Source organism: Rattus rattus, chromosome 18 (genome assembly GCF_011064425.1).
Source record: "Rattus rattus isolate New Zealand chromosome 18, Rrattus_CSIRO_v1, whole genome shotgun sequence".
NCBI lineage: Eukaryota > Metazoa > Chordata > Mammalia > Rodentia > Muridae > Rattus > Rattus rattus.
Window position 1 is genome coordinate 5,556,753 of NC_046171.1, and position 14,105 is coordinate 5,570,857.

Below are 14,105 nucleotides of genomic sequence, written 5' to 3' on the forward strand. Positions count from 1 at the left end.
CTGCTGGGCTGGGCCCAGCCCTCGGACTCAGGGGAGCCTGGAGGGGGCCGGGCAGAGTATGGGAGCACCCAGCAAGCTTCACTGGAAACAGCAGCTGGGAGCTGGTGACCAGGCAGGCAGAAAAGAGAGGCTGTGGAGCTGCTGGTATGTGGGAGCGGGAGAGGGGACAGGGTCGGGGGAGCCCTGGCAAACTCTGCCTGTGAGCTGGCAGGGGTGACCTGGCAGGCCATCCCTACCTGCTCACAGACCATCAATCCTAGGAACAGGGCCATAGCTGTACCCCAGTGGCCTTGGGGAGGGCATGGCAGGGGCTCTGTGGTGACAGAGGTGAGCCGGTATCATGGTTACACCAAGGCAGCTGCAGTGGGCAGGTGTGTCAGTGTCTCCCAGGAGAAGAAAGAACAGCTATGGCCAGTTCCTGGTACTGGGTTCTGCCAGCCTGGTTGCTGCTACAGAGGAGGGGAGGGGCACTGGTGGGGGCCGCCCCCTCGCTGTGTAGCTTCTAACCCTGACCCAACCCTGAGTCCTAGCATCAGAACTAAGTGTGCTGCTGCTCCTTCTGGCCAATCTCTACACCCCTTCCCTTCAGTGGGGCTGTTGGACCCCATGCGGAGGGGACAACTCCAGGGCAGCACAAGGGCCATCAGTGACAATGGCCTAGAACACAGGCAGGAAGAAAGGAGAGTGTCAGAGTGAGAGTGGGGTGCCTAGGGTTCAGACAGCCTGGGATGGCAGCCAGTCCAGGCAAGTTTCTTGGAAAGCCGGGCCCAGAGAGAGCATAGTGTTTCTTTGGATGGCTCGTGTCCTTGAAGAGGGGACAGAGGCAAGGCCGGGCCGGGCCAGCGCAGGCCTCACTGCTTCTAGGCTGCTGGTGAGCGGACTAATGGGCTCACTGGTGTGAATCAGACAGATGTGGGGACAGGCGGGGAGGCGCAGGATGCTAGAGAAGGCCAGGTGGAGGAGCAAGGGTGCTGGGGAGACAGCATGAACAGGAAGTGCTGGGGAGAACCGGGCACCGAGGGCGGGCGGAGAGGGTGAGAGTCTGGGCGTGTCTGGAGTGTTGTGAGTGGGCTCTAGCTTCGTGGGCTGCGGCCAGTGCCTGTGGGCGGGTCCTCTGAACAGTCCGTGGCTGGGCCCAGCAGAGCCTGCGGGAGGCTGGGCTGCGTGCAGCCTTAGTACATGTCCTTGTAGATCTCCTGGAGCAGGGGGTGCAGCAAGGTCTCACTCTCCGTCTTCTTCAGCCACTGCATCATCTGCGCGTGTTCAGTGACCAGCTGCCGCAGGTCAGCCATCTTCTGCAGCAGCTTGGGGAAGAGGTACTGGCTGTCGGGGTGGTTGACCTGCAGATGGAATTCTAGAGCCTGCAGGATGGTGTCCTGGATGGCTTCCACCTGTGGTACGTTCATGAGGCCTGGCCGGTCTGTGGGGACAAAGGGTATGAGTAGCATCGCTCTGTCCCTAGCCCCACCCCTGGGTACCAGCCATCCATCCATGCTGTTCTGACCAGTTGTTTTTCCTGATCTAGAAGGGCTGTGTGATTCCTGGCTATGATACCCGGTACCCAGCTTCAGATCCTGCCTCTGTGGGAGAGCATCCTGGTGGCTCTGGCCTGAGGTGAGCTCTATGCCCTGTGGATGAACAGGCTTACCTGTGTATTATATCGGACTAGAAACATGTGAAAGTGATACAGACATTTCTCCACTACCCACAAATGGTGCATCTTTTCTCCCCGCACCCCAGGACTGGGGACTGGACTCAGGGTCTCCCGCTTGCTAGCCTAGCATTCAGCCACTGATAGACAACCCCAGCAACATCTCGGTGCAGCTGTCTGTTCCACAGGACGCAGCTGGTTCTGCACATGTGCCCTGTGCTACACTGTCTGCGGTCAGGCCTGGTCCCCTGCAGCGAGGCCCTGCCCCCTCACCTCCGCACAGAATGATGGCGGCAATGAAAAGGGCCAGGTCACTGTCGTCCAGCTCCAGAGCATTGAACTTGACAGCAAACTCGAACTTGGGCTCAATGATGTCACTGAAGGGCTTGCGGATGCTGCGCAAGAACTCGTGGGTGACGAAGCCACTGCCGTTGGCCACCAGCAGTCCGTCTTTGTTGACGATAGAGGCCAGCATGGCGAAGATGGCCTCGTGCACGCCATACTTGAGGAGGGTCACCTGGTCGTTGAGGAAGAGGCTGCTGAAGTTGGGGATGTTCTTGGCGAACTCGGTGAGCTCCCGCACGGTCTCCACGGTGGTGGACTGGCAGCGGTAGAACACGTGCACGCTGATCTCGTTGTAGGGCGGCGGCCCGTTCACCAGCTGCTTCCACACCAGGCCCTTCTCTGCCTGCCACAGCGTCTCAATGTCGTGGATGATGAAGGGCTGAAAACCAGGCCCATCAGAGGCCAGGCCTGCGGAAGGGCAGGGGCCCCGCCCTCGTGCCCCCTGAACCCCACCTCATGGCCGGGCTGGCCAGCGACACTCACTGCGTTATGGCTGGACTTGCCGGTGAGGATGCTCCGGGCCTTCTTTTTGGTCATGTTGAAGTTTTTCAGGTAGGCGTTGTAGATGTGCTTGGAGAAGGCCTTCAGGTCGGCCAGCTGGGGGTTTTGCTGGCATCCCTCGCTGGCCGTCAGCCCCGCCACCAGCTTCCTCTTCTCGGCCTCCGGCATCCTTCCAAAGCGGATAGCTGCATGGGGGTGGGGGCCGGTCATGGGGGAGCTGCCAGGGGCCAGCACCTCTTCCCCGCTCCTCTCAGGTGTGGGGTGAAGGGAATCACTCTTTAGGAGCCCGGCGTCCTCAGAGGCCCCACCTCCCTGAGAGCCTCTGCTGACTGGACTGGGGGCTGGCCGGGCATGGCAACTAGAAAGGGCCTGTGGTGACCAGGGCCACACCTGAGCCCTGGCTCTTCACCTGTCTGCTATGTGGCTTTGTTCCTTCACCTTCTCTGTGGGTGCGAGCACTTTCTAGAACAGTCAGGGGCTTTCACCAGAAGCAGTGAGAAGCCAGAGGCATGGCTGGAGGGCTAATGTGAGGACCTGAGGCCACAGAACTCATGTGAAACAGCTGGGGGGTGAGGAGGCCAACAGAGGTGAACCCCAGGACACACACACACACACACACACACACACACACACACACACACACTTACAGTCCAAGGAGTGAAGTAGGCCGTGGCTTCTGTCAGAGAAAGCACGAGGAAGGCTCAGTTTGCTTTGAGGCTTCCTAAGGCCCCAGTGACCCCCTGCCTTGGTACAGTGCCAGCAGGCACAGATGGGCGAACTCACTGGAACCCACACTTATGGGGAGCCATAGACGGCCTGAAGATGCCCAGTGTGTGAGGTCTAGTGGTTAGCCACCATAGTTTAAGCAGGAGGCTCCCTGTGCTCTGGAAGCCTAAGACAAGGATGGCGACTGGGAGTCTCTGACTTAGAAAGTCCTACCTGGGTCCTGGCAGCTGCCACATGGCTACACACTGGCTCCTGCCCATCCCCAACAATTCAGGACGGGGGAAACCCTGGCCTCAGCTTTGTCTGTTCTGTCAGGCTCAAGTGTGGGGCGCAGCGTTGGCAACCCCACCCTTGACACTCGAAGCACAAGGGGGCGAGCCACGGGCACAGAGAGCTAGGACCTGTGAGGCCTGAGGTTATGTGACCTGGCGTCCGAATCGATCATCGACATCAAGTGCACACACTCATCCGTGCCAGGCGCAGGTGCTGGGTGCCCTCCCTCTGACAGCGGGGCCTGGGTCAGCGCGCCAGCCACGCCAAGATGCGCGCCGCCGCAGGCGCCCTCACCGTTAATGGGACATGCCGGCCAGGCACTTCTGGAAGCGGCAGTACTGACACTTGTTGCGGTTCTTCTTCTGGATCTTGCAGATCCGATCGCACTTCTCGTACTTGAGCTTCATGCGGATTGTCCGGCGGAAGAAGCCCTGCGGAATCAAGGACGTTATAGGGGCCCATGCTCCCCTGAGGCCCAGTGGCACGTAAGGACACAAAAGGACTGAAATCGGGGAGTAATGGGGAACATTTTTTTTAAATACATGGTTTATTTTTATTGATGCTTTGCCTGCATTTATGTCTGCGTGAGGGGTGTCAGGAGCCCTGATATGGAGTTACAGATGGCTGTGAGCCACCACGAAGGTACTGGGAATTGAACCCGGGTCCTCTGGAAAAGCAGCCAGTGCTCTTAACCAATGAGATTGCTCTTCAGCCCCAGGGGGAGTCAGTCTCTCTCTCTCTCTCTCTCTCTCTCTCTCTCTCTCTCTCTCTCTCTCTGGATAGGAAAGACAAAAAAGTATCCCTAATTTTTTAAAAAAGTGATCAATCTGTATGTGAGTACACTGTCACTGACTTCAGACACACTAGAAGAGAGCCCTGGACCCCACGCCAGATGGCTGTGAGCCACCATGTGGTTGCTGGGATTTGAACTCAGGACCTCTGGGAGAGCAGTCAGTGCTCTTAACTGCTGAGCCACCTCTCCAGCACCCAAAAGAATTTTAAGGGCTAGGTATGCCAACCAGTACATGGCCTTGATCCCAGCTCCTGGGAGGCAGAGGATCTTCACGAGTTTGAGGCCAGCCTGGTTTACATAGTGAGTTCCAGGACAGCAGGGCTACACAGAGAAAGCCTATCTCAACGAAACAAACGAAATTACTAATAATTTATAATTATAACCCTTTTTGTTTTCATAAGAGTTTTTATAATTTATTCATTTATTTATGTTGGGTATGCACGCGAAGGTCAGTAGACAAGGAGGGAAGAACTGGTTCCCTCCTTCCATGTCGGTTCTTGAAAACTGAACTCAGGTCACCAGGCTTGGCAGCAAGCATCTGGACACCGAGCCATCTTTCCAGCCTAGCTTTGAGCGGATCTTCTCATTTTACGCCCCAGTCATGAGGATTACGGTGTGGTGGTGTGGCTCAAACCAAGGGCTTCACGCAGGCAGGCAAGCACTGTCATGTGAGCTACACTCCCAACCCCACATGGTGATTTGAAGGTTTGACTTTAATGTATGTGTGCCTGCATGTGGGTGCATGTGTACCTGTATGTGGGTGCATGCATGTTGAGTATGGGTGACTGTAGAGTCCTCTGGGCCCCTCAGTCCGTACCTTGCACCCCTCACACGCGTGGACCCCGTAGTGGAAGCCTGAGGCCTTGTCCCCGCACACCCGGCACTCCATGTTGAGGCTGCCACCTGAGGCCCCATCACAGCCCATCTGCAGCTGGTCCAGCAGGGAGGAAGGGGAGGAATTCTGGGAGAGGTCTGTGGATACAGGACAGAGGGGCAGTTGAACAATCAGGTACCAGGCCGATGGGCCAGGCGGAATTGCTGCCCAGAGGTCAGTCAGAAGAGCTGTGTGACCTGGGGAAAAGCTTCAAGGGGTCAGCCTCTTCTCTAGGAGCATAGGGTCAAGGGTAGCTCTGCTAGGAAGATGGGACAAGTCTGCCCGTGAGTGCGAGTCATGGTAGGCAGGCGAGCAGCTGCTGGTACAGCCTCCCTGACTGGGAGAGGAGGGGCCTGGTGGGCTTTGGGCAAACAGCCTCTTCAGTGGGCCCTGGATGATGGCAGGGTGGCGTGTGTCTGTTGGGAACTGTGGGTGCAGAGCTCCGCCCAGCTGGCCCCATCCCCAGAGTTCTGTGGACCACAGGGGCACTGTCAGAGAAGCTCAGCCTCTAAGCCACGCCCACAAGTCCTGCTGGAGCGAGAGCGCAGGCGCAGCACCAACCTGCACTGTTCTCTTGAGTGCACAGAGCTCTGGGATGAGATCTCAGAGCTGGCAAGGACAGGGAGGCTGCGGCTGCACTGCCACAGGGATGGACAGGCTGTCACACAGCTGTCAAGATGCCAGCGAGCCCCTTCTGAGCCTACTCTGAGATTTAGGGAGGAGGCTGCCTTGGGCTTCAGTCACCTGGCTCCGCCCATCCGTCTCTGTGAGCCTTTCGGTCTGGGCTCTCTCCTGGGACTGCAGGTTCACTTCCTCAGAGAAGGCACCACCTCCCCAGATTAGTGACAGACACTCGAGCAGGAGAAACCCCCAGCCATGTGACCAATGAGACCAGAGCTCGCAGCCTGCACCTCTGGCCACAGCAGGGAAGCCCAGGCAGCAGGGGACCTCGGGGGCTGTGGCCATCCGGATGCTAAAGTATGGATGTGTTACATAAAGTCATGAGTGCCTTAGTTACTGCAAAGTTATAGATGCCCTCCGGCCCCAGCTGAGGAGAGCTGAGCCCCTCATCTTCTCTGGAAGGTAGAGCTGCTTTGCATTTTTTGTAGTTCACCAGCTGAAAGGGGTGGGGTGGGGTGGGGTCCGTGTGTTCTCATGTGGGCACCATGCACTAGGCGTGAGGGCTGGGAGGGAAGGGCAGCCACTGAAGCCCAAGGCTAAGAAGCTGTGGGCACCAAGGTCCACGGCTCCCAGGGGCTCTCGTCCTCTACAGCAAGCTCCTGTTGTGTATGTAGAGCCGGGAGGAGCCTGGGACAGCATCTCCCTCACCACCTGTCCTGGTTGGGGGGGTGGGGTGGGGTGGGGGAGGGGTGTCTCTAGACCTCCTCCCTGTAGGGGATAACGCCTACCAGGAGGGAGTCCAGGGAGGCCGACTGCCAGAGAGAGCCCAGCTCACTGGCCAGGGTCTTTTGGCTGTTGTTTGTGTCAGAGACAGGTCTAATGTAGGGTCTGTGACTGAGCAGACTAGTGCTGAACCTTTCACGGTGTCTGTGCATGCCTCAGCACCACAGCCTCCCCCAATGCCACCACAGGAGCCTGCCTGCTGGCTACATTTTATGTGAGGTCACTTGCTGGCTGTGCTTAGCACTGGGACCTGAGGCAGAGTGCGTGCTGCACGCCTGTGCTCTGGAACTCTACTGGGAACTGCATCCCTTCCTCCAGGTAAAACCTCAGGATAGCCACTAAGTTGGGCGTTGTGCCCTTGCATGATAGGCGAGAAAACAGATGTTGAAGCAGTTAAAGACAGCGGTGGGGATGGCTTTCCTGATCTGTCTGAGCTGTGATGGCCAGGCTTCCGTTCACAGCCAGTCTAGATTAATTTAACCCCAGCACTCAGGAGGCAGAGGCAGGCGGATCTCTGACTTTGAGGCCAGCCTGGTCTACAGAATGAGTTCCAGGACAGCCAGGGCTATGTAAACTACCTCAAAAAGAAAGAAAGAGAGACAAAGACATGACCCGCTATCATCTGACCTGGACACTGGTCGGACTAAGGCCAGTTACTTTACAAGGCTTGCTGGCTGAACGCACCTGTGGCTCTTGTGCTCTGCCTCTACTGGGCAAAGGCCTTTGAGGAATCAGGAAGAGTGGACCCCCCCATTGATAGGCTGTCCTTAAAGACAGCTGGGGATGGCTTTCCTGTCTGACTTTAGCCTGGTCTTCAGTCGGAATCAGGACTGGTACCTAACTGACTGTGAACCAGCCACAATGAGTTCACACACACACACACACACACACACACACACACACACACACACTGACTCGGGACACTGGGGTAACTTTAACCAGCCATCATACACACACACACACACACACACACACACACACCAAACTAAACTGTTCCTGTGAACCAGGTCCATCAGGACACACACACACACACACACACACACACACACACACACACACAAACCATAACTGTGAACCAGCCCCACACACACACAAACACACACACCCACACACACACACACACAAACTATAACTGTGTGAACCAGCCCCACCACAAAACACACACACACACACACACACACACACACCTATAACTGTGTGTGAACCAGACACACACACACACACACACACACACACACACACACACACACACACACACGCACCTCCCTTTATCGGTTCTGTCTATCTGAGAACCCCTGACTAAGGGGGTGGCATTGCACACTTTCCTGCAGCCCCCAGGCATGTTCTTCCTGTCAAGCAGCCGTGTTGCTGTGAAAATCAACAGAGCAGGCTCAGCACTGAGGATGACTGAGGTCGGTCGTCAGACACCTGAACTCTGTGTAACCTGGCCCTGGCACCCCACATGAGTATCGGTCTTGTCATCGGAGTACAAGCTCAGCAAACACACACTATTGACTTATCCCCACATTCTCGCACGGTGGCGGAGGCTCTCCTGAATATCTTGCCCCAGGGACTGGAAGCAGGCTGTCATCACAGCCGTGAGGTGCGCACGGGCCAGCCTGGTTAGTCACAGCACTGCCAGAGCCTCTTAGATCTCACATCAGGATAAGCTCTAAGTGCACCTGAGGCTGGGGACTGGCTTCTCGATTTGTTTTGTTTCTGTTTGTTTTTGAGACAGGGTTTCTGTGTAGCCCTGGAACTTGCTCTGTAGACCAGGCTGGCCTAGAACTTGGGGGATCTGCCTGTTTCTTGTGAGATTAAAGGTATGTGCCACCACACCCAGCTAACTGGGTGGTTTCTTGATTGTTGTCCCATTTTGCCTGGACTTTGGGCTCCTCTGGCCTGGTGTTCAGCTCTGTCCACCACTGCCCGGCCCGCTCTGACATGGAGTCCAGCCCTGGACACTCACCAAGTGCTGCTGAGGAAAAAAGCACACGTTGAGAGGAGAGCTACTTAGCTACCTGGCTCTCCTGTGTGTGTGCTGCCCTGATGCGGGAGGGGACAGGGTGGGAGAGGTGGGGTGTGAGCACCAGCTCCTGGGGTCAGTCTCCCTGCCGGCAGGGGCATGTGCTTCCTTTTGCTATGTGCTAGTGTGAGGCCTGCACTGCCTACCTCATGGGGACAGAATGGTGGCAGGTGTGGACTTGGAGCGAGGAAGTTTAGTGTGGGCCCACATGCAGGGGTAGGAGCAGTGCAGCATTTCCTACGGTTTCAGGGTTCCTTCCGGTCTAGACTCAGGGGCACAGGGCAGGGGGCTGGCAGGTACCGAGAGCTGTAGTGACTAAGATGAGGGCCTGAGGCAGCAGTGAGGGTCACAGCCTGCAGGGTCCACCTGGGTGTGTTGTGGGTGGCCTCTCTGTCCTCACAGGATCTCACTATGGTGAGCAGGCTGGCCTTGAGCCCAGAGAGCGCTGTCTGCTTCCGCCTCCCTCCCAAGTGCCGGGATTAAAGGAGTGTCCCATCATGCCTGGTCAGTTTGTCTATTTCTACTTTGGGACAAAGCAGATCAAGAGCTTCTGAAGTTATGAAAGTCACACATGGTTGCTGAGAAAGACACACGGGGCAGGCTGTGTCTCACGACGGTCATGACGGACACGTCTCACCCCACTCACGACTAAATCAACTCCTGTAGTCCTGTGGTTTGTGCTGTCTAGCACCTGTTATACTAAGGGCTTTTTGTTGAAACAGGCTGGCCTGGAACCTGTGGTTCTCCTGTCTTAGCTCCCAGGGCTTGGATGACAGTCATGAGCCACGATGCCTGGATCTACCTTATTCTTCAAAACAAAACAAATGAAAACAAAAAACTTTCATCATGGTGGTGTGTATCTTTAATCCCAGCACTCCGGAGCAGAGATCTCTGTGAGTTGAGACCAGCCTGGTCTACAGGTAGGTTTCAGATCAGCCAGGGAGAGGCCTGGTCTCAAACAAACAAAAAACCCAAAACAAAACAAAAGTCCTTATTATTTATTACTAGTGGACGTGATCTTTGTGACGGGGATGTGTGCCACGGCACATGTGGAGGTTGAGGGACAACTGCACAACTGGTCCTCTCTGCCACTGTTATGTAGGTTCCAGGGACCACACTCAGGTCTTTGGCCTTGTGCAGCAAGAGTTTCTACTCACTGAGCCACTGCATTGGTCTCAACCTTATCCTTTAAAAAATGTATGTACTTTGTGTGTGCGTGTGCATGCGCGTGCGTGTGTGTACACATGTGCACAAGTGAGGAGAAGTCAGAGGACACTTTGCAGCAGCTGGTTCACTCCTTCCATGTAGGTTCCGGGGATTGAACTCTGGTCAGAAGGCTTGGGGGCAAGCCCCTCTATCACTGGACTGTTCCCCTGGCTCTGACATCATCCTTTTTACTGACTGGAAAGTGTTGCCCTGAGGGCTGTGGCAGGGCTTACCTACGGGATTTCCCACAGAGGGTGACACCCTTTTCTGTTCCTATGAGCCATGCTGTGGTAAATAGATCACCTCTGAGTTCACTGACCAAACAGGTACAGGGGACATGTTCCTAGAGCAGATCTGCAGGGTGAAGAGGGACACAAACCTGTCCTACCCTGTCACCATTGCCAACTAGGGGCTTCATATCACATCAGGCCAATAGTCTCCCACCGAGCTGACGGACTGACCTGAGTGAGTCTCTGCTCACTGCACACTCTGGGAGCAGTTTCCTGGCCACTCGAACTTCACTCGCTCTAACCTCTCTGCGAGGGCTGCTCTCCTAGGCCGTGGTTCTCACAGCTGTTACCAGTCCAGTTGCTAAACCACCTCTAATGTATCCAGACACGGAGCCCCAGCACTCCTGCAGCTGACGCTGCTCCAGATGTCCCCACCACACCTCTTTCTGTCCTCAACTGACTCTGCCCCAGCCACTGCACTTTGGCTGGCATGTGAACATTACAGCCCCAGTAATGGCTTGTGGTGGGAAATCACCTGGCTGAGGTGTGTGGAACCCCAGGACAGGATGCTTCCTGTCCAGACCCAGATATGGGGACAAAGTTGTCAGGGCAGGCGGCCAGGCCAGACCTCGTGCCTCCTTCCTTCCTCCTCCTCCCCGTCCTCAGCGGCTTCATGGCACCTGTCACACTGCCAGTGTGTTCCTTCCCTTCCCCATCTCTCTCTTCTCTCTCAGCAGGTCTCTCTATGTAGACCAGGCTGGCCTTGAACTCTCGGGGGTCCTCCTGCCTCTGCCTCCTGAGCGTTGGAATTAACAGCACACACCACTATGCCTTTGGTCTTTTGTTGCCTAAAAGCAGCCTGTGACTGCGCTGAGGGAATTGTGGCTCCTGGAAGCCATCCTCTGTTCTGAGAATGCCACTGGGAGTCACTCTGAGGATGTGGGTAGGTCGGTGGGATTGCCATTGGTCCACCCCACCCTTGAGTGCTGAAGAGGAAAAGCCTTGCTGTGAGGGTTCCAGGTGACAGGTGTGGTTCAAGGTTTGGTCCCTTCTTGATGTCAGGCCCAGGTAAAGGCTTACCCTACTCCCTGGCCCTGTCACCTCAGATAACCTGGAGTGGCCTCTCCAGTGAAACCAGTGGCAAGTCACAGCCATCCGTCTGACTTGGAGGCTCCGAGGGCAGGCCGGAATCAACAGGACACACAGGCCCAAGACAGCCAGAGGAGAGATGGGGAGGGAGAGCGGGGCCTGAGGGGCCCTGTGTGCAGGCTGGACATGGTGTCATGAGGATGAGATGACAGGGCCATGCTGGCCACCAGAGAAGAATGTCACCATTGCCATCAACAGAGGGTCAATGAAGTGACCCAGCAAGTGAAAAAAGCCAGCTGAACCCTGATGCTCAGAAGTGGCCAAGTCACAGGCACAAGACTACTTGGCATCCCGCTCAATCAGGGCAGAGCACAGGGATAGTACCGGGGCTCCCAGTTCCAGTTGTTCATGACAACGGCAGGCATGACCCACGATTTCTGGTGCAGCCAGGGCTAGGGGTGCATCGCAGTGGTGGTGCCTGGATACACAAGGCGAGCATGCACAAGCCCCCGCCCCAAAGCCAAGCGCTGCCCAGGGAGGTGTACACATGGCGTCAGACATTTGATGGGCGGGGGTAGCAAAAGGGACAAACACCCTCCCACCTCCCGTAAAAGCCCACATCCAGCTTGCCTACCATTCCTGTATGCCACCGGCTGGTGACTGGCAGCCCCAGACTCTGGCATCAGTCACTCTACTTCTTGGCACCCCACGTTGTTCACAGAAACTGAACGTCCACCTGCCCAGCTCTGCCCCTCAGCCCCTCCATACCTGTGCAGCTGCTGGAAGGAAGGGTGTGCTCTGGTCCCCCATTGAGCTCTGGGGCTCCGTCACCCGTGGCCACTTCCTCTTTCTCCTCTTCCCGGGCCTCAGGGGTCTCCTCCTGTGGCTGTTCCATGACTGACCCCCACTTGGCGTGGCGCCTGCAGGCCTGGTCATAGCTCTGCCACCATCTGGGTCTGAGCGCAGATGGACCGCCTGGGCAGGGAGAGACAGAGATGGTCAGGGAGGAGGGTGGTGGGCGCAGGCAGGGTCTCTGTCACCACAATGCTGCTCTAGTGCCCTCCTCAGTCCCTGCAGAGCTTCTCCTTTCTTGAGACAGGACTTTATAAAGCCCAGGATGGACTGAATTGGCTGTGCAGCCGAGGATGACCTCACTGCTGTCCCTTCGTTCTCAGGGCTGGAACACTGGTGTGAGCGAGTGATCACCCAGAGGTCCTGGTACCCATGGCAGCTCACCCGGACCCACCACTATGGCCCAGGGTGAAGCTGTCCAGAACCACTGTTCTGAGGAGTGTCCTGTCTTGCCTGAGGTAGGAAGGTAGGAAACAGCTCTATGCTGGTTCCCATGGACTGTGGGAGCCCGAGTGTTCTCCTGGGATTGTTCCAAGAGGGGCTGTGCCTGCCTAGTTTTATGTCAGCCTGACACAGGCTGGAGTCTAAAAGGAGGGCACCTCAGTTGAGAAAATGCTTCCATAAGATCCCCCTGGAAGGCATTTTCTTAATTAGTGATTGATGGGGGAGGGCCCAGCCCACTATGGGTGGTGCCATCCCCTAGGCTGGGGGTCCTGGGTTCTGTGAGAAAGCAGGCTGAGCAAGCCATGAGGAGCAAGCCAGCAAGCAGCACCCTCCATGGCCTCTGCATCAGCTCCTGCCTCCAGGATTCTGCCCTGTGTGAGTTCCTGCCCTGACTTCCTTTGATGAACAGGATGTGAAGTATAAGCTGAATGAACCCTTTCCTCTCTGGGTTGCTTTTGGTCACATGTTTCATCTCAGCAACAGAAACCTGATGCTACTCTAATATTCATCGAATTAAAGACGATCCACAAATGCTGCTCTCAGCAGTGACACCTCCGGAGGCTGTGGAGAGGGTTCACCCAGCAGGGAGCAGCAAGAGCATGAGTCGCTTCAGCCTCTCAAGGCTCAGAGGACAGCGCTGTCAGAGCCTGAGCTCCAGGGTGGCCCCCTCCTTATGCATGTCCCACAGGCAGCTCAAATGCATCCCAGGCAAACAGAAACACCCTTTTCCCAGGAAGCTCAGCTTCAGGATCTGAGTGTCTTGTCTATCTGGTTGGTCACCAAGGCCCTGTAGGACCTGGCTCCCCTCAGTGGCTAAGTTTAGAGAGCAGTTTGGTTGTGTGTGTGTGTGTGTGTGTGTGTGTGTGTGTGTGTTTTTTTTTGTTTTTTGTTTTGTAAAATAAGATCTCTCCTTGTAGCCCAGGCTGTCCTGAAATTCCCCATGTAGACCAGGCTAGCCTAGAACTTAAAAAGATTCACCTGCCTCCATGCCCTAAACATGGGATTAGAGGTGTGCACCCCTGAGGGTTATGTTTCTAATCCCCTGCAGCTGTGAAGCCCAACCACGCTCGACAACTAGTGCAGCCCAGCAAAGCGCCTCTGTGTTCCATGTTCTCCTTCCTCACACTGAGCTCCACCCCGCCATCCTGAGACCTGAACTGCAGAGTGGCCTCTCACAGGCTGTGCTCTGTGCAGCTGGACATGGCCCTGAGGCCTAAGTGGTAGAGAGCCAGAAGCTGGGGATGTGTGGACCTGGAAGATTCCCGCTAAGTGACAGACACAGGAAGGGTGTGAGCAGCTCACCAGAAGATACAAACATACAGACACACACAGACACACGCCTACCTCAAATCAAGAGAGAAGATGAAGTTTTGGGCAGCTACGAGGACAGCTGGGAAAGGGCTAACACAAAAGCTGGCCTACACCAGGACATCTACACCAGGACAAAGCACACAGGCAGCCGAGAGTCAAAGTTACAGCAGGCAGGTAAACCAGGGCAGGCGATGTGGCTCTGTGGGGAGCGCTCGCTTGTCCCTCTAGTGTAGCCAAGCCTCTGTGATTTGGTCCTCAGCACCCATTAGTCAAGTATGGCCGTGCCCATCTGTAATCCCGGCTCTCAGGAGGTGAAGGCAGAGGGTAAGAAGTCCTGGGTTATCCTCAGCTACACAGAAAGTGTGAGGCCAGCCTGGGCT

The 14,105-nt window shown here is 56.1% G+C and overlaps 1 protein-coding gene across 1 annotated transcript; it reads right to left on the reverse strand.

Moving 5' to 3' along the window:
• Positions 1-693: 693 nt before the first annotated feature.
• Positions 694-12,044, reverse strand: Ppard (peroxisome proliferator activated receptor delta). The gene is made up of 6 exons (XM_032888345.1): positions 11,887-12,044; positions 5,107-5,261; positions 3,795-3,927; positions 2,480-2,685; positions 1,925-2,375; positions 694-1,420 (listed from the first exon to the last, which is right to left on the reverse strand). The coding sequence occupies exons 1-6, from the start codon at positions 12,011-12,013 to the stop codon at positions 1,173-1,175; spliced, it is 1,320 nt and encodes a 439-aa protein (XP_032744236.1). The 5' UTR covers positions 12,014-12,044; the 3' UTR covers positions 694-1,172.
• Between the last annotated feature and the right edge of the window lie 2,061 nt (positions 12,045-14,105).